The 21,087-nt window shown below is 31.3% G+C and overlaps 1 protein-coding gene across 2 annotated transcripts; it reads right to left on the reverse strand.

Annotated features, from left to right (window-relative positions):
* Positions 1-559: 559 nt before the first annotated feature.
* Positions 560-2,513, reverse strand: LOC131661874 (tropinone reductase homolog At5g06060-like). 2 transcript variants are annotated; one of them, XR_009301289.1, is made up of 6 exons: positions 2,324-2,513; positions 1,933-2,140; positions 1,600-1,816; positions 1,394-1,500; positions 1,000-1,245; positions 560-886 (listed from the first exon to the last, which is right to left on the reverse strand). XR_009301289.1 is itself a non-coding variant. In XM_058931519.1 (5 exons), exons 1-5 carry the CDS (start codon positions 2,410-2,412, stop codon positions 1,051-1,053), a joined length of 816 nt encoding a protein of 271 aa, XP_058787502.1. In that variant the 5' UTR covers positions 2,413-2,513; the 3' UTR covers positions 560-1,050. The 2 variants fall into 2 exon arrangements, 1 of the variants encoding a protein (XP_058787502.1); XM_058931519.1 differs by having other exon boundaries at positions 560-1,245.
* Between the last annotated feature and the right edge of the window lie 18,574 nt (positions 2,514-21,087).

Genomic DNA, 21,087 nt, shown 5'->3' on the forward strand with positions numbered 1-21,087 from the left:
TTCTGAACTGATTTTAAACTGTTTAGATTAAATAGTTCAATTCATTAATCATTTAAGTGATTTAGTTATTTTAAGATGCAATACAATTCAGTTCAAATATACAATTCCATTAATCATATTTTTGAACACCCATAGTTCAGATTATATAATTTGAATGCATTCCTAAAAATATGTTTACATTCTATAATTTGAAATGCTCTTATGTGTTCTGAAGTTGTAGAAACTGGACTATACTAGTAACCTAGGAGGAAAATAAACATGCATCCATTCAAAATAGTTATGATTTTCAAATTTATAGATCAAAACATTTGAAATGCTAAAGTGAATGAAAGAAGAAGAGATTCATGTCTTAAAGAGGATTTTAAAATTAAAATTCGAAAATTTAAAAAACACACTTCGAATTTTAAAATTCGAGAGTATTATTTTACTAAAACATAGATTTTCAGAGAGATTTCAAAGATAAAAAAAAATCCCACCCACAAAGTACACATACATCACCCCATGTGAATCTGAGTTATCTCCACTAGTTAATCAGGCAGTGACAACTAAAATGTTGCAATTTCAATATAAAGGTGGTCTCACTGCAACAGAAACCACATCAACATGTGTTTCCTCCTTTTTATTGCAATACATAACTATAACCACAATTTAAAACCATAGAAGTCATTGGAGGACACATGTAAGAATCATGCAGAATCTGTTCAAGAGAAATATTAGAGTAACATTAAAAATCTGTTCAACAGAATCATGCAGAATCATTGGAGTAACATCAAGAGAAATATGAAGAACCAGAATCTGTTCAAGAGTATATTGATCTCTGCAGGAAAAATGCAGGCAAGACTTCTGGTAGATGAGTCATGGTGGCTTCCGTTCCATTTATTCATTCCTAGACGAGTCATGGTAGATGAACATGATCAAGAATACCATTCAAAAAATAAAATGATAAATGATAAATGACAAACTGAAAGCCATGCACTCTAGCCAGAATTTGATGAATACCATTATTATGTTATGGAAACAAATGCTGAAAATAAAAATGACATTCTTGCTTTAGGTAATCCTCATGCTGGGTTGAAAGCCATTCACAGTAAATCCTCCATCAACAGAAACAATCTGTCCGGTGATGTAGGAAGCTGCAGGCAGGCAAAGGAAAGTCACCAAGGAAGACACTTCATGTGCTTCTGCTATCCGCTTTATCGGTGTTCGAGATAGTACTTCATTCACAAACTCTTCGTTAGCAATTAACTGTAAGAAAGGTAAACAATTAGCAACATAAGTTACGTACATAACATTGTCATTTGAAGATTATCATTCCATATGACTTAACCATTCTTTATAAAAAAAATATGGTAAGGCCTCGGAACGGATAACTCAAGGTGCGAAAGAGCATTACATGTTCCACAAGTGGTGTTTTTGTATACCAGGGTGCAACACAATTGCTCCTTATATTATCCTTTGCCCATTCACAAGCAAGACTTTTTGTCAGCTGATTGATTGCAGCTGAAGAAAACATCACAGTAAATCGCATTAGTAAATAAATTGCTTTCAAAATGGTTTACGCCCTGTCATATTTGAGCAAACGATTATACATAGTGTTACCTTTACTCGCCGCATAGATGGTTCCAGAACCTACACTTGTGAGAGATGCAACCGAGGAAATGAACACAATGCTTCCATTTCCAGATTCTTTGAGAAGAGGATACGCCAGTTGGCATAGATGGTATGCAGAATCCAAGTTCGTAGCCATCACTTTCGAATATTCTTCGGTTGTATACTCAATTGTTGGCTTCCTCACATTCGTTCCAACACTGTTTACCTATGCTCACAAGATTATTACAAGAACATGACATTTTCAACAAAATCGAATATTTGTATTATACGAATAATTTTCTCAAATCAAAAGTTGATCCAGAAGGGTAAGAAATAACCTACAAGTATGTTGACCTTGCCATTGAAGGCAGAAGCCACTTGACGAATAAGCTGCTCTCTTTGAGAAGAAGACGACGCGTCGCAAACCGATCCATGAACCGAAAAACCCTTATTTTTCCACTCATTTAAGCATTTATTAAGCTCTTCTTCATTCCTAGAACAAGTATACACTGTGGCACCAAACTCAGCCAGTTCTTCCACTACAGCATGCCTATATGGTAAAAAACCAAACCCCAGAAAATTCAAAACCGAGAAAAATCGTAAATTTGAGTTGTTTAAGTAAACCCCATTATCATGGAACTCAATTTAATTCAAGAAAAAAGAGTGTGCATAAAAATCAGAGAAAAAAAAAAGTAAAATGAGGGAAAAAAATTGAAAAGAAAACAAAGCAAACCCGATTCCACGCGTTCCACCAGTGACTAGAGCTGTGAATCCGGCGAGGGACCATCTTGAGGTTCTGCTTGTGCTCTCTGGCTTCGCCATTGTTTTTCTGTGTCCTTGTCGGGAGAGGAGGGTGACCGTGTGTAGTGTTAGTTTATCAGATATCAAACGTAGCGGTTTATGCTTCAATTCCACTCTGGCCACTCGAGTAGTGAAATTTGGGCCTAACTACTTTTTTGTTTTTTTATATAGGAAATTCTCTGTATACATCTCTCTGTTACACATTCCATAAAAGGGTATTACTTTTCTCACCCTTCGAGTTGATATTTCACCACACTGAAAAGTCATAAAAGTTCTTAAATTTTAGAATCTTTGGACACATTCAAATTTTACACTTTCAATACTTGAGTGAGTGAGTCACCCCATTATGCCCAAAAAAAATGAAGTAGTTAGGCTCAAATTAAGTTATACTTTCTTAATTTGGAAATGAAAGAATGTGCAAACATCGTTTTGATGGCCTCACACTATTTAGATGATAATGACCAAGATGAGTGTTTGAATACCACTACCAACATGTGGTGCTTCAAGCACATGACCGGAAACAAGACAATTTTACTCTAAAATCAAAAGAATATGTCACATATGGAGACAACAACAAATAAATGATTATTGGTATTGACAAAGTTGGTACTCCTTCATTTACTACAATTGATGATGTTCTCGATGTTGAAGGCTTGAAGCATAACCTTCAAAGTATTAGTCAATTTTGTGACAAATGACTCAAGATCAACTTTACCATAGATGAATGCATTATGGAAGATGAAGTCTCTTATGAAATAAAGCTTGTAGGAAAAAGAATCAACAATATCTTCATGATATCATTGGACGATTTATCTTTGAAATTTAAGTGTCTTGTGGTAAGTAACAATAATGATGCATGGCTTTGGCACAAAAGAATAACACATACTCATATGGAGCATTTGAATAAACTAGTCAAGCATGACCTTGTCATTGGATTATCGAAGATAAAATTTATCAAAGATAGGTTGCGTGATGCTTGTTAAAAGGGCAGACAAACCAAAGTCTCATTCAAGCTAAAGAATCTGGTGTCTACTACAAGGCCTCTTCAATTGATACACGTGGATTTGATTGGTCCCTCAAGGTTAAGAAGCTTTGGTGGTAACTCTTATGCCTTAGTAATTATTGATGACTTTTCTATATTTACTTGGACTTTATTTTTAGTTCATAAAAGTGATGCATTCAAAGCATTCAAAAAGTATACAAAGTTGGTGCAAAACGAGAAATCCATGAAGATCGAGTCAATTCGAAGTGACTGTGACAGAGAATTTCAAAATCCATCATTTGAAGAATTTTGTGATGAACATGGCATATTCCACAACAAAATAGTGTGATTGAAATTAAGAATATGTCTCTAGAAGAACTTTCAAATGCAATGCTTAGTGAATCAAATCTACCAATATATTTTTGGACGAATGCGGTATGCAGGACATATCATGTAAGTAATCGTGTAATCATTAGACCTATTTTAAATAAGACACCATATGAGCTTTACAAGTGAAGAAAACCAAACATCTATCATCTTCATGTCTTTGGATGCAAATGCTTTGTTTTAAAAAAATGGCGAAGATAATCTCGGTAAGTTTGAAGGAAAATCTGATGAAGGTATATTTCTTGGCTACTCTCTTACAAGTAAGGCCTTTAGAATTTTCAATAAAGGAACTATAGTTGCTTAAGAGTATATGCATGTTTCTTTTGATGAATCTAACCCCTCTAAGGAGGATAAAGTTGTTGTTTGTGATGATGATGATTTAGTAGAAGTACCAATTGAGGACAATATCAAAGATTATGATATTGAAAAATCCAGACATGAAGATGAAGTTTTTTAAACAAGATCAAAACCAAAATGATCTTCCTTAATATTGGATGACCTATTGTGATCAGCTAATCGACAATATCATTGGTGATATGAGCAAAGGAGTATATACTAGTCTCAATCTCAAGGATGCTTGCTTGAGCATGACGTTTGTCTCTCAAATAGAACCTTCAAAGGTAAATTAAGCCTTAGAGGATGACTAATGAATGCTTTCCATGCAAGAAGAATTAAACTAATTCGAAAGAAATAAAATTTGGGAACTTGTTCCTAGACTTAATGGTAAACACATCATCGACACAAAATGAGTGTTTAAAAATAAGCTTGATGAAAATGGGATAATTGTTCTAAACAAGTCAAGATTGGTGGCCCAAAGATATAATAAAGAAGAAGGAATCGACTTTGACGAAACATTGATCTGATTGCAAGGTTAGAAGCTATTTGATTATTACTTTCTTATGCGTGTTCTTTAAATTTTTAGTATACCAAATGGACGTCAAGAGTGCATTCTTGAATGGATGCATCAATGAAGAAGTTTATGTCAAACAACCTTCTGCCTTTGAATACTTCAAGAATCCTTCACATGTATATAAGTTGAGGAAAACTCTTTATGGCTTAAAACAAGCACCAAGGGCTTGGTATGATAGACTTAACAATTCTAAATGTGAATGAGGATTTGGCAAAGGTAAGTTTGATACAACATAATTCATCAAGAAGATCACAGATCACACCTTAATTGTTCAAATCTACGTTGATCACATCATATTCGGATCAATAAATAAGGACTTTTGTGAATAATTTTAAAAGATGATGTAAGGAGAATTCTATATGTCTATGATGGGTAAACAGGACTATTTTCTTGGACTACAAATCAAGTAATCAAATAATGGTGTCTTCATCAATCAATCCAAATATTGCAAAGAACTATTGAAGAAATTTTCTAGGGAAAATTGCAAAAGAGATTGCTACACCAATGGGTTATAACACTTATGTTGATCAACCCCAATCCGGTGTTCCTATTGACATAAGAAAGTATCAAGGTACGATTGGCTCATGTTGTTTCTTTTGATTGGATACATTAGGTAAAACAACATAAGTACAAGATGAACTTTGTGTAGAGGCAACATGTGGGATAAGATGTTCCAGCATGTGTGGGGAACAACTGGCCTCAGTCTGCAAACCAAGACTTACGAGTGAATCTATGCATTTTGATGTTTGATTCCTGGAAGATTTGTTGTTGTATCTTTTAGCAAATATTATTCAATAAAATTTGCTGAAAAGATTGTATTAATCCATAAGATTGAAGAAGATTTAATTAGATATGAATAAAATAAAAAGTTTTGGAGTTGGAAGATTTGATTGGATTTGCATTGAAGAAAAGATTTAATTGGATATGCTTTGAAGATAAACTTGGTTTAATTTTATCCAAGATTATGCTAAAGATTTAATTAACCCAATATTCCATGAAAGAGATTTGATTGGATTTGTTTTAATTACTAGATGTGGATTTAAACTAATGAGAAGATCTTCAATCCAAGATTTAAAGGCGTGGTTCCGTTTTAGCAAGAGATTTATTCTAAATCCTTTACTTGAGAAGTTGAAATTATAATTCATATCAAATAAAGGTTTTATTTTATTTGTTCAAGATTCATAATTATGTCATAAGGACATATGTTAAACTGACTGATCCAGCATGTGTGCAACATTTGGCCGTTGACAGTAGACCATGATGGATGTTATTCTGAATGTAATTTCTGGTTGGGTTTCAATCAAATCTGTTTCTATCTTTTAGCAATGCATTTATGTATATTTGTTTGAGTATATTACACGTGATCAAATAAATTTAAATTGGAGATTTAAATTTGAAATAAAAACAAATCAAATATTTTTTTAGAGGCTGTTAAGAAACAAATCAAAACAAAATCTCCTATATTTATGGACGAGATCAAAGATGCTAATGCCCATTAGAAAATCCCAAAAGAAGCATTTCCACTTAAGGAGACTCAAACTTAACGTTTGAGGTGTGCAAGTATTAAAGATTCCTTGTGTTAGGATTTATCTTTTGAGTCTTTGTTTGTGTTATAGTTTGTGCACCACTCTAGCGTCTGCATTCATATCTTAAGACATAGAGTTTGGTTTGTTAGTTGAGTTTAATACTTTGTTCATAGATACTAATTCTATAAGCTTGAGAACAAAGTATTTGTGGTAGTTTTTTATTGATTCATCTTATCAATCATATTGTTATTGTCTAAACACTTGGGAGAGTATTTGAGTGAAAGTGAGAGAGTTTTCATATTTAAGGGGAGTCTAGAACAAAGTCTCATGGGTAGTAGTAGGAAAGTGGCCTTGAAATGGAAGAGTTTAGAGTAAGTCCATATGGCCTTCTGCCTATTGAGAGTGAAATAGTTCTCTTGGGAGTGCTAAATAGAAAGACACTAGGATAGACTTAAGAAGAGGGGCATTAAACACATACTTGTTCATCTAAGATACTTTGTATTAATTTTATTGAAGAGTATATATTTCTTTTCTAGGGTGGAAGCCCCCCAGATGTAGGATACGTTGCACCGAACTTAGTCAATATTTATTTATGTTCTTTATTGTTTTTATAATAAATGATTGTTGCTATCATATTGTGTTAAAATTGAATTAACAAGTTGGACAATTTATCCTATACATCTAGTCTAACATCTGCCCCCTAAGGAATAGAATTTCAATTGGCATGAGAGCAAGCCCCTTATTCTATTTGGATGTGTTCGAGGTTTCTTGTCAAGTTCAAGATTGAGAATTTCAATGAAGGAGGAAAATTTCATAGACCAAAGATTCTTTATGATATTTGAAGTTACATATCCCAAGGGGAGATTGTTACTATTACTACATGATAAATACGTAGAGTCCAATATTGTTTCTTCTAATGGAACCAAATGTATAGAGGTCTCTTGCATAACGGGTGATGGAAGAGGTATAGAAATGGGAGGGGTTATCAAAATAGTTGTCTGAAGAGGTAAGCTAGGTAAAGGTGTAGTTATTGGCGGAATTGATGATGATTGTGAGAAGGTGGGGTAAATAAAAATGTAATAAAAATGTTACATGTCTAGAAGTATAGATTATTTTAGGACTTTGGATATAAATAAAAAGTAACTATATTGAGAGTCGGCATAACCTAAGAAGATGCAATATGTTGATCTTGGATGGAGTTTGTTGGACATATAGGGGCGTAACCATAGAAATATTAAGTATCCAAAAGAAAGAAGATGGGAGAGAGATGAGTCTCTTTATTGTGTATACTTGAAAATGAGACCTCATTTAAGATTCAAATTGGTAACTGGTTGATAAAATATCCAACAATTTTGAATGCAAGAGACCAATATTGAGAGGGTACGTAGTTCTGCCAATGAATAAGTGATTTTCCAATTTCAACTATGTGCCAATCACACATTTCTGATGGAGAATTTAATTTAGGGTATGTGGAAGTGTTTTGAAGTGAGAAATTCCATGGTTATTAAGGAATGATTTAAGTTTAGCAAATTCTTCTCCATTATGGAAGGGGAGAGAAATGATAGGAATATTAAAATATTTTTCAACAGTATTTGTATTTTTAAAGGTAGAAAATATAAATAGAGACATCTCTGTTTTATTTTTAATGGATACAACATTACATGGTAAAATGATCAACTAGTACGAGATAAAAGGAGAAACCATCTAAAGATTTTATATGAGACGGTTCCTAAACATCAGTATAAATGTTCTCAAGGGGTTTGATTGTTGTAATACTAGAATTAGAAAAATGTAACTTGTGAATTTAACATTGCTACATGAAATGCAAGTTTCACTAGAAGTCTTTATTTTGCAAGAAGGTAGATGATGTTTCATAATACTAGGAGATGGATGCCCTTATATATGAAGCTATAAAGTGTGAGTGGAAGCTTTTGCGGTAAATATCTGAGGTAATGATGGTGAATGGGAGAAATATATGGTAGAGATCATTGTCATGTTGTCCTTTTAGAAGGTGCTCTTGTCTACAAATCTTTTATCAGAAAATAATTAGAAAAGAATTCAACGGAGATATAATAAGTTTGGCATAAGGAAGAGATTCACAACAAAATTTCGAGATATATTTGGAACATGAAAAAGATTTGAAAAATGAAGTGAGTGAGTAGGAGTTTATAGAGTATATTTACAAATATTTTAAATAGGGAGGCTTGAATGAGCCTTAATGTCATTAAGGTATTCATATATTGATTGCGACCCTTTTGTGAATCGAAAGAGATGTTATTTGAGATGCATTATTCGAGCACACGTTTTATTTGCTAACATTTTTTTGGGTACATCTCATGCTTGTTTTGAGGTCTTAAGATTTCCAATCATGATTATGACACTTGGTTCGACTGATGAAACTATATCATGGGGTATTAGTTGGTCCTATCTTTTCCAGCGATTATATTGTGCATGATATGGTACCATCGACATAATCGATGAGATCGTACCATATATATTAAGAGGGCATTGAATTAAACGTGCCATGCAGGAAAGTTTTAGCTGTTCTAATTGAATGATGCATGTGTGTTCAATAATAGTGCCAGTACTGGAAATGATTTGTATCTCAGATGTGGTGGAGGAAGACATGATATTTTGGGGATTGAAGGATGTTCACTACAAAAAAAAAGCCTCAGTAGTGACGTGAATATCACGCCACTAACCAAAAAATCACATCACAAACCAATATTTGCGAAGTGAAAATTCACGTCGCAGGAGGCAAGGTGGCAACTTTTAGTGACGTGATTTTCACTTCACTATTAATGCTTTTGCAGTCAGAGCAGACGTAGCAGGATTGGGTCAGTAAAAGCATCTTTATTAGTGACGTGATTTACATGTCACTGCCTAGTGGCATGCAAATCACGTCACTAAATTTACCTAGAGTAGTTGGAAAAGCGCAATTATATGTGTAAAGTTGCGACGTGATTTTCATGTCACTACTTAGTGACATGGAAATCACGTCACTAATATTTTTTTTTTTGAAAAAACCAAATATATATAAATATATATATATATATATATATATATATATATATATATATATAATTAAATTAATAAACTAAATATATTAAAATTTATAAATTAATTCAATAAACTAAATATAAATCTAATATTAAAATTAAGAAAGTAAAATTATAAATCTAATATTACTAAATAATGTAATTATAATTTAATTAATAGTTTACACAAATTCAAAATTAAAAGTTATAACAACAAAATAAAAACTAAACTAAATCAACAATCAATCCGGGTCGGGAAACTCATCCTCATTTAGATTTTCCTGATCAGTCGGCGCAGAACTCCCCATATTTTGGTTTCCACCAAAGGATTGCATAAATTGTCGCATTTGTGCCTCCATATCCGATTGTCTTTTCGCCATGACCTCCATTTCCCGCTGATGCTCACTCCGCATTGCCCTCATTTGGCCTCCATTTGGGCTTTCAGTGCCGCTTCACGTTCCGCCGCCTCACGCCTCACCTCATTTATCGCCAATTGTCTTACAGTGTCTCTCTGTTCATCTGTTAAAGTTACAGGACGTGAACCTCCTTCCCCGTCGAGAACTCTTTGATATAGAGTTCTATCATCAGATCTCAAGGTGCCTGCCAAATTTCCACCACCAAAAAAACACCCGTTAGGCCCCTTGCCACCAATGACTTTACTCCAAAGATAAAAATCTACATCTGGATGAAGCGGCTCTCCCGGTCTTGGAGTATACTTAGGATTAGCAGTCAGAAATTGTACAAGCAATGCCTGATAATCATCCTACACATACAAAAAAAAAGTTAAATATAATTTAGTTGCCACATGAATTTCACGCCACAAATTTAGTTGCCACATGATTTTCACGCCACAACATGTCACATGCCACATGAAAATTATAACACATACATTCTACCTGTCAGAATTAATTAATAAATCAGAATAATAATACCGATTTAATTCATACATTATAACACTTACATTCTACCTGTCGGAATTAATTAATAAATCAGAATAATAATCCCGATTTAACTCATACATTATAACACATACATTCTAACTTTGATCACCAATTTGATTCATATATATCAACACTTTATCGGCACTTCACAATCACCACCAAATACATCACAATTCATCGCTTAAAGAAATACTGATAGTTTAACCAAATATAATACGGATAGCTTAACCAAATATAATACCAACTTTAACCAAATAATACCGATAGCTTAACCAAATATAATACGGATAGCTTAACCAAATATAATACTCAACTTTAACCAAATAATACCGATAGCTTAACCAAATATAATACGGATAGCTTAACCAAATATAATACTCAACTTAACCAAATAATACCGATAATTTAACCAAATATAATACCGATAGCTTAACCAAATAATACAAATAGCTTAAAAAATAATACCGATAGCTTAAATAACTTACCATAGCTTTTTGTGTACGACTGTCATTTACTTATATCAACTATAAGTAAATAATTTTCTACAATATAATTTTCTAACAACATATACATTCTAACAATATATACATTCTATAACAATCTAAAAATATTATATACATTCTAACATTCTAACAATATATACATTCTAACAATAATACATATTATATATAATATTTCCGTTTTTATAAAATCTATAATTATAATGACATTCTAAAAATTATACATACTATAAATAATATTACATTCTACAAAATTATTATATAATCACATAAAAATTAACATTCAATAAATAATATACATTCTAAAAATTAATCTATATATATATATATACATACTACAAATAATATACATTCTAATTATTATAACATTCTATTAATTAACAAACTATAACAAATTAACAAATTATACTACAATTTATACTACAAACTACTACAAATTATAACAAACTATACTACAAATTAACCTATAATCACATCAAAAAATAAATAATACATACTATAAATAATACAAACTATAACAAATTATAGCATATAACACAAATTATAACAAACTATAACATATATATATATATATATATATATATATATATATATATATATATATATAATCAGAAAAATCACATAAAAAAAATCATCTAAAAAAACATAAAAAAATCACAAACTATAACAAATTATATATATAATCACATAAAAAAAATCAGAAAAATTATATAAATAAAATTGAAAAAAGCATACCTTAATGAAGTTGAAGAATGAGTGAGTTCTTAGAATCAAAATCAAAAATCTTCACCTACACATATTAAATCAAAATCAGTTTCTTAACAAAAAAATTAAAAAAAAAAATGGACAAGAACAAGTGGAGATTGGTTGCATACCTGAAAATGGGAGATTGTAACAAAAATAGAGGATTGAAAATGGTGGATTATGGAGGAAGTGGAAGAAGAGAGGAAGAGGGTTTGGGGGAAGAGGAAGAAGAGAAAAGCAGAAAGGGGGTTCTGGGAAGAGGAGCAAGACGCGAAGACCTATATCAATATTAGCGACGTGATTTTCACGTGTCTAGGTTGCCAAGTGAAAATCACGTCGCAACACCCACACAATAATTAATGTGTCAGTCAAATTGTTGGCGTGGAATTCTAAACACGTTTGCGACGTGAAAAACACGCCGCAACAAAAAAATATGAAAATTTGAAATTCCCCCCTTTGGAATTCCCCCCTTTGTCAGACTAATTTATCTGTTTACATTTTTCTTTTTTTTATTTAAAGGTTGCGACGTGTTTTTCACTTCGCAACTTTTTTTTAAATTAAAATTTCTGACACCCCATGTGCCAACGTTGGCTTTATTTTTTTATTATTAAAACCTGATAGTGACGTGATTATCACGTCGCAACTATCTTTTTGGAGCCACGTGATAATCACGTCGCAACATTACATGGCTACATCCAACTTTTCTTGTAGTGGTTGTTAAGCAAAAATGGCCGATACCATGAAATACTTACTTCCAAATAATTGAATTAAAGAAAGTAATTAGTGTGCCACCTATTTATGGTTATTTGCCACCTATTTACAGCTATAAACATAATGCAAGAATCATGGAGTGACTTGTAGACAATAAATGAGCAAATACAATGTTGTGTGTATCTATCGATCATTTAAGTCATTTTTTTTCAATGTTTTAAAAACTGGACGGGTCATCAAATCAATAATGATATTGGGTCACTGGTTCATTGGTTAAATCACTAGGTCGTTGATCGAACGACAAGACTAAATTGAATAAAGCTATATCTCATTTGAATAAACTAATCTCTATAATAAAACTATATACTTATTAAATTGGTCGAAACAGATGACTCGACCTCTAAAAAAATCATGACACCAAAAAATTTGAAAATATCATAATTTCACAAATTCATTCGTTAAATATATTAAAATCAAACAAAAAGTAAGTAATAAGAACTCTAAACTAAGAATGAAATTTTTTTTAACTGCTAAAGTATTTTAAAACATCGATCATCTAAGGCAGAGGAAGTGCTCAGAGAGAAAATAGATATAAAAGAAGAGGATGCACTCATCGAGGCTAATAGAAAAACAGTGTTAGAGGTCGTACGTGAACGACAGCAGGAAGCAAAGAGGCTAGGGTTTTTATTTTAAAATCTCAGTCTCAACGTTTCCAATTCAACTAAAATGAAATTTCTGAAGTTTCAATCTCTTATGTATTTTAATTTTAATTAAAAAAGTATCAAAACAACATCGTTTTGTCTGAGGAAAAGAAAAAAAGCAAGCATTGAATCAACTGATTTTCCAAAATCGTCGATCACCAATTTTATCGATTTTCACTTATTCTGACAGGTTCCTACTAGTTCAATTATTCTCTGTTCCAACAATCATACCAGATCGGTGATCTTTCTGATTCCTAATTCGACCAGCCGATTCGATTTAGTTTTAAAATATTGCTTCCTCATTCTCCTAAAATTTTATTGAATATAGTATTCAATATCCAATTATTTAAGTTATATTATTTTTATCAAAATAAAATAAAATATATTTATGAAGAAACCAACAAAATTTTAAAATATCAAAGTTTCTCTTTATTTTTCTCTTTTGAGTGACTTGCTTACTTATTTAGCAATTCCTCTTTTGAATTGAATTGAGATAGTGGTTCATATTCATGTAGGAATTTCAATCATGCAGCACGTTCACATGTCTAGGTAAATAGGTTCCTACAAAACAACAAAAGCTACAATCACATAGACTAATTCATTTTGATTCACGTGTATATACCCTCTCTCCCATCCCTATTTCCATTTTTTCAAAAGATCTACTTATTTTCCCTTTAAAAAGAATATCAAATAAATTCTCTATTCATAGCATGATATATAAATATTAACTTGGATAAGGTAAGCTAGGATGAAAAAAAAAACAATAGAGGAAGGAGAACACATAAGCTTATGAATTGTCATTCACAACCATTAATGCAGAGACACTTAATTATGTTGACATAATGCATGTCAAGTTGTTTTATTGTTGTAAATTTTGATGATATTTCAAAAGTTTTAAATAGTTTGTATCTCAATTTTAAGTGAAAAATAAGATAAAATATTTTTAAAGAAAATTACTATTATTATTATTTAATTTATAATTTAAAGCAAAATTAATGTGGTCCATAATGAGTTTATTATAATATTGACTTGACTTAGTCCAAGCCAAAAAATACTATTCTCTTATATGTATATATGTCTACTCTCTTACTTTTAGAAATGGTAGGAAAAATAAAGTACTTTAACGTGATAATCTAACCAAATCTCTTTTATTCTTCCTTTTCTTTTGTTGCTCTTTTGTTTTTGGATTACATCTTCCGGTCATCTCAAAGAGTAGTTCTTGTTGTTCTGATACCTCAGATTTAAAATGAGAATCTGGGAAGAACCTGTTGAATCCTGGGGGATTTGCGCTTATGAGGCGGATAAATCCTTAAGGACAGTGTTTTTACACGCCTCAGGTTTATATAATTGTTTATTGTTTTGCAGGTCAAAAATCAATGATTACAAGAAAATGGAATCAAACTACATGGGTGATCAAATTCTACAACAATCTTAAGGATTTATCTTTGTTAATAGTCAAAAAGACATAAAGAGTTTTGACGAGCATTTGGTTTTGTGAAAAAAAAAATGATGGCATAATGGATTACTCTAATATTTGACTCTGTAAAAATCACGTAAGTTTTTCTTCCTCAATAATTTTATTTTATTGCTTAAGAATTGTGTGAATAAAAAAAAAATTCTTATGCGAAAATAATGATTACTTTTTATGATATATGATATAGATTATATAAATAAATTCGTGTTTAATTAGTTTAACTGGAACTAATTACAGTATTTTTTATGGCCAACATAATTTAATGGTATGTGTGTATTGTTATTGAAAGAAAAAAAGTATTGTTAATATTTGGTGATAATTATTCATTTATTTATTTGAATGATGTGTGGTAACTAAATTAAAAATATTTATTTTTCTTAAACATTTATCATAAGCTATTATTCTGTCTTAACTATATAATATAATATTATTAAATTTTACTAAATAGAAATGTTCTTTTACGTTAGAGATTATAGAAATTATGTTTTCTTTTATGCCATTAGCATGCCATTAGGAATAATACGATGTTGGTATCATTATTACATACACTAATGCATAATTATTATATATTATTTTGCCGATATGCATCTAACTTTATTTTACAAATGAATATTATTAGAGTTTTTTTTTTAAAATAAAATGTTGAAAATGAATATAAGTTTTGATTGAAATTATACAGTTGCTAAAATATTTATTTGTAGAATACTTTGTTATTGATGTTTTGATCCGTAAAAATAAAAGAAAAAACAAGTCTTTTTATTTCTATAGTGACTTAATGAGGATTCAATATCTATTTGTGATTGTGGAGTTTTGTTTACTCATTTATTATATTTCAGTGATGAATCTTGTGTTTAATTCTTAATTATATTAATTAAATAGAGTGTAATACTATTTAAAATAAATAATTAATTGAGTTAATTGCTTAGTATTGAGATATTCTTGTTATAACATATATTTTTGTGATAATAAAATATATTAATATGTGTATTTTTAATTTGCGAAAATATATTTTATCGTGGGGGCATATATATAATAATTATATTATGGGAACTTAATTTGATATACTCAAATATGTATGAATAGTAATATTTGACATATTTTATTTAGTTTTACTTTACTAAAAATCATGAAGTAATTTTAGATATACATGATTTGATGACAGACCAAGTGAAATAGAAATGAAATTATCTATATTTGACAGGATCATGAAATATTTGTGATATCATAAATTATTACATATGATATTTGTTATTATTTTAGCATAGTATGAAAATGCTTAATAAAGTTGATTATATGAGAATAAATATATTTTTGTATTGAATTAGTGTGTAATTTATTTTTCATTTCTATTGAGTTAATGTGTAATGAAGGAGTACACTTGTGGTTTGACTGGTTAAAAATTAAAGTTGACTAGTTATCGTTTCTATCGGGAGTGAAAAAAGAAATTCAATTTATTGGAAGGTTAGTGTTTAATTTATTTAATGAGTTATGTGAAATTTTTTATGATGATTTTTAATCACATAAAATATTTGAAAAGAATATGTTAATTATCATATTATATTGAGATGGACAATTGTATTAAATTAATACAATGTAGATAATTGATTATGCTTCTAATAGTATATTTATTTATTTTTTAATCTGATGAAAAGTTGACGCTCGAAAACAGACCTGTAAGATAAATATTTAAATAGTAAATTTATATTTATTATTATTGATAGTGGCGTCGCTTAATGATCATATAAGCAGACCTGTATAAATCTAATGTGGAAATCAAAATACTTTTATAAACTTGAATAAGATTAATTGTGGATATCAAGTTTATTGAGTAAAAGTATGAGATTGATTGACTTAGAGACGTCTTAGTCAATATTTATTTATGGGAAAAAATATGTGTCTTCATTTGTGTATAAAGTAGCTACTAAAAGATGAGATAATATTCTCAATTTATGTGAAGTTAGATCAGAATGATCTTGGTCAATCCATTGACGAAGCCCCTGGGAAGAAATTAATTTGTGACACATCGAGGGGAATTGGACTTAGCCAATTGAAACTAATAAGTGATGGGAACCCAACCTTTGTGATTGGAGATCCCATGAAAAAGGTTCATATGGGTAAGAACAAGTCACTTGTTAGTTCTGCTAGCACCAAAAATTATATAATTAATTTTTGATTGTGTCTTTTTCCTATGGTGTAAATTGAGAAAGTGCTAGACACTGCATTATTGAGAGGATAAGCTTATGTAGCTTTTAATGAATTTCATATCCTTTATAGGTGGTGTATGATTTGCAGCATACACTTGATGAAATCACCTATGTGAGTGTTGAGTGGGGCCGCTTGTATGAGATCTTGGCGAAATCTCTAGAGCACTCATGAAATAACCAGGCACGGGCACGGCCTATTAGCGCACCACAGCGTCAACAACAAGAACCGTGGGGGTGTGATGTGAGTGGTAGACCTCTAACATACATAAAGTGTCTTTGGTTCATATAGCTTGCTACACCAATTTCACTGTATGTTAAGTACTATCATTCTAGGACTAGTTCATATAGCTTGCTACACTAGTTTGATGCATCACATCCATGATGTTAATCCATGAAATTCTTTTATACAACTTTTAATAACTTTTGAAATATGTGGGGGATTGTTGTAAATTTTGATGATATTTCAAAAGTTTTAAATAGTTTGTATCTCAATTTTAAGTGAAAAATAAGATAAAATATTTTTAAAGAAAATTACTATTATTATTATTTAATTTATAATTTAAAGCAAAATTAATGTGGTCCATAATGAGTTTATTATAATATTGACTTGACTTACTCCAAGCCAAAAAATACTATTCTCTTATATGTATATATGTCTACTCTCTTACTTTTAGAAATGGTAGGAAAAATAAAATACTTTAACGTGATAATCTAACCAAATCTCTTTTATTCTTCCTTTTCTTTTGTTGCTCTTTTGTTTTTGGATTACATCTTCCGGTCATCTCAAAGAGTAGTTCTTGTTGTTCTGATACCTCAGATTTAAAATGAGAATCTGGGAAGAACCTGTTGAATCCTGGGGGATTTGCGCTTATGAGGCGGATAAATCCTTAAGGACAGTGTTTTTACACGCCTCAGGTTTATATAATTGTTTATTGTTTTGCAGGTCAAAAATCAATGATTACAAGAAAATGGAATCAAACTACATGGGTGATCAAATTCTACAACAGTTTTCACTGCTAAGACCATGTGCAATGGGTGTGTTTATTTAAACTCAACATGGCAAAATCATGTGCAATGGGTGTTTAGAGTAGTGTTGAGTGTGTGTTGGAGGAGAAAGATGTTGAGAAAACTCAACACAATGTACACTGACGCAGGGGCGCATGTGGCAGCGGCTGATTGACTGGCCAGATTTTTATCTATTTAATACTTTGAACTCAATTATTTCGTTGCAAATTAATTTTTTTTTATTTTTTATTTTACCAAAATTCATGATTTTTTTTCTCTATAAATAGAGACTTGGTTCATTTGATTTGGACACAGAAAAAAAAACCAAGTTTTTCACTATCTTAATCTTATTATTATCTTTCTATTAGTGTTTATTTTGAAGTTAAGTGTCTTTTTTTAGTGAAATGGATCTCAATAATCATTTTAACACTCAAAATTCTGCTAAGTTTCCATTTAACCAAAATCCCAACAATTTTCAAAATCCCAACTATTAAGTACTTATTATTTTAATTTAATTTTAATCGATAATTATAATTTTATGTAATCATAAAAATAAAAATAAAATTTAAATAAGAATATGAAAATAAAAAGTGGTGGGGTAGGGTGTTGAGTGAAAAACCATTGGAGAGGGTAAAAGTTGAATGGGTGTTGAGTTATTAGGTGGAAGAAAGAGAAAATGATGTGGAGTGTTGGGAGTTGAAAAAGTGGATGTTGAGTGTTGAAACCATTCTACATGGTCTAAGAGTTAGAAAATTTCCTAATGCATAGACACACTTGTGCCAGCCAGCCAGATACTTTTACTCTCTCTCTTTAAGTCGGTAATAGATGAAAATAGCTATATGGAAAGTCTTAACTACATACATAAAAGAACACTAAATAAGGCAAAATAGTTAATATATCAGAATATACCTATCTGAATTCCATAATAAATACACATACATCACCCCATGTGAGCATCACATAGTGCCAGAATCAGATAATGCCAAAGCTAAAATGTTGCATTAATTAAAAACATTAATCAAAACCAATACCTATGAACAATTTCAGTGTCCTATAGTTCTATAATGGTTAAAAAAAAGGAGAGAAAATAGAACCATTGTTTTGACTTTTGAGTTAGATCAGGACCACATTATTGTGTCTATTTCAATATAATATAAGGAAAAAACTGCAAAGAACATGAAGTCAATACATTTCATCAATGAAATTTCCTTAGAAAGAAAGGTTGAAAATAAGATATCCTCATAGGTGGATATGGATATATATCACAACAAGAGTAAAAACAATGACATGCTGCTAAAGCCAATGATGTGATGTCTTTTCTATACTTAATTCATTACTATGTGTGGTTGATTGGTTGGTTTTTGGAATTTATTGGAATGATGAGGTGTAGGAAGTAAGTGAGTGAATAAATCTAGGTAAAAAATGGTTTTTCATAATTTTGTGCCCTGTTAGTACTGTTAGTTACCTGGAATATACGTAGTTGAAGTGACTTATAACTATCAGTTACTGTCACTTCTCTTCTTCTATTTTTTTTTTTTTCCTTTATTAAAGTAAAGTTCCTCTCACATCGTACTATTGATTATTGGGATTTGAGAGATGCGGAAAAGGAACTTATATAATACTACTACTAATAATAATAATACACTACTACTACTAATAATAATTTGAAGTGAGAAAATAATAGGAAGAGAGATTTATCAAAGAAAAAAATTATATTTAAAGTTGGATTATCCTCAAAAACCACAACGCTCACTTCCATGTAATGGGAGACAAAAATACACTACCCCGTACAAAGGTTACTACAGCGCTTATTTTGGTCTTTTAGAGCGCTTAAAAGGGCTGCCAAAGCCAATGCGTCGTAGGTAACGACAGCGCTTTTTGGTACGCCAAAAGCGTTCTCGTAGCCTCCCCTATAGCAGCGCTTTTTTCATAAAAGCGCTCTCGTAGCCCCCCTTTAGCAGTGTTTTTTCCATAAAAACGCTCTGGTAGTATCCCCTATAGCAGCGCATCTTTCAGAAAGCGCTTTCGTAGGTTGCGCTTTTTTATTTTTAATGCTTTTTTATTTATCTTAGGCAGCGCTTTTAATTAAAAAGCGCTTTGGTAGGCAGGCCTTTAAGAGCGTTTTTTACAAGCGCTGTCGTTGCTAAATGTAGTATTTTAAAGTGCAACCTATATTTTAAGCCTCCCAGTTCGACCTGTAATTTATAAGAAATTATCCTAAGTTATAAATCCATACCGTGATTGGAATCTCTAATTAATTCGTTTGAAGGATTTCTTTCAAAAACCTCAAAACAAAGTATCCGCAATCTGTACTGTTTCGCTGTTGCGGACACTACATAGAAAAACAAATAAGATTTTTTAGTAGTCTTGTTTTATCAAGTAGCATAACTATTAATAGCAAAATTGTGAAAATTAATGTACCTGCACTTTGATCCAAGTAATGTTGTTTGATTTAGTCCGGGATACCTGTGCGTGTCTTTGACTTCGGAACACTTGTATTGATCTAACAAAAATATAGAAGCATATATTTAGATCAATCTCACAAATAATTAAATATATAAATATACACTAATATTTAGAACGATCTCACTTACGTATCAATCGTTGACTTCATAGCCGGATAATTTGTCCACTTACCATCTACCGAATTCAGAAAATATACCACTTCTTTTATAGGGTTGATAGCAAGCGACAACCAGTGTGCTCTATAAATTAAAACAAAAGTTTATATGAAAGTTTTGCTACGCAAAAGAAACAAAGATTAGATGAACCAAGAATGAAAAACTAACCCCACTGGTCGGGTATTATACGCCCAGAGATACAGGCTTTCTGTATTGTCGGACCTCATGAATCTATCGACTAAGGGCTGTCTAACTGAATCCGGTTTCGTAGCAATTGTCTGTCCACTGCAATGGGAGGAAGACACGAAATGAAATCTGTTTGACAATTCAGTCCCGCGCAACCATTTGTCACACAACAACCTTAAATAAAAACATAATAAACATTAGACTATTTTCATTGAAATGTGTAAATAAATTGTTCAACTAACTAAATAATAAGTCGAATTACCGGATGTATGAGTGAACATTACTGACGCCTAATTGGTCTTGCGTAAAAATCTCTTTCATTTCTTCTAGTCATGCACGGGAAATTCAATACCAAAGACAGCTTCATCCATAGCAATTTCACGGATACAACCTGTCGTCAAATCTGACATATCAACAAGTGTTCCGAGCGTCTTCTGGTATCGAGGCACAAAAGCACCTCTTTTTGCCACGGCCTTCGGAGGACCTTTTTCCTTGGGCGGTACGCTACGAACTTGGTGCGTCACTTGTTGCACCACTATTTTGCATAGTACTTTTATCATCCTGTTCTTTGGTATAAAATGTGTATCCATTAATTGCGTATGCGCTATAAGAAAACACAACTATACTTGGACCATATGCTAAACATATCAACCTTTCTGTTGCTGAAGCAGAATCTGAACGATACTTTGAATAAATATGTTCCCTAAACCACAGTATGAAACTTCGATTGTGCTCTCGTACTATCCAATTCTCCTTTCTATTCGGA

The sequence above is a fragment of the Vicia villosa genome, linkage group LG3 (genome assembly GCF_029867415.1).
Source record: "Vicia villosa cultivar HV-30 ecotype Madison, WI linkage group LG3, Vvil1.0, whole genome shotgun sequence".
Classification (NCBI taxonomy): Eukaryota; Viridiplantae; Streptophyta; class Magnoliopsida; order Fabales; family Fabaceae; genus Vicia; species Vicia villosa.

What these genes read in the sequence shown, in the direction of transcription:
- LOC131661874 (XM_058931519.1), bottom strand. Translation starts at nt 2,412, where the DNA reads ATGGCGAAGCCAGAGAGCACAAGCAGAACCTCAAGATGGTCCCTCGCC. An exon ending in GGTGGAACGCGTGGAATCGG is followed by an intron (nt 2,141 to 2,323) that starts GTTTGCTTTGTT and finishes TTTACCATATAG; the next exon opens with GCATGCTGTAGTGGAAGAAC. An exon ending in ATGGCAAGGTCAACATACTT is followed by an intron (nt 1,817 to 1,932) that starts GTAGGTTATTTC and finishes TTGTGAGCATAG; the next exon opens with GTAAACAGTGTTGGAACGAA.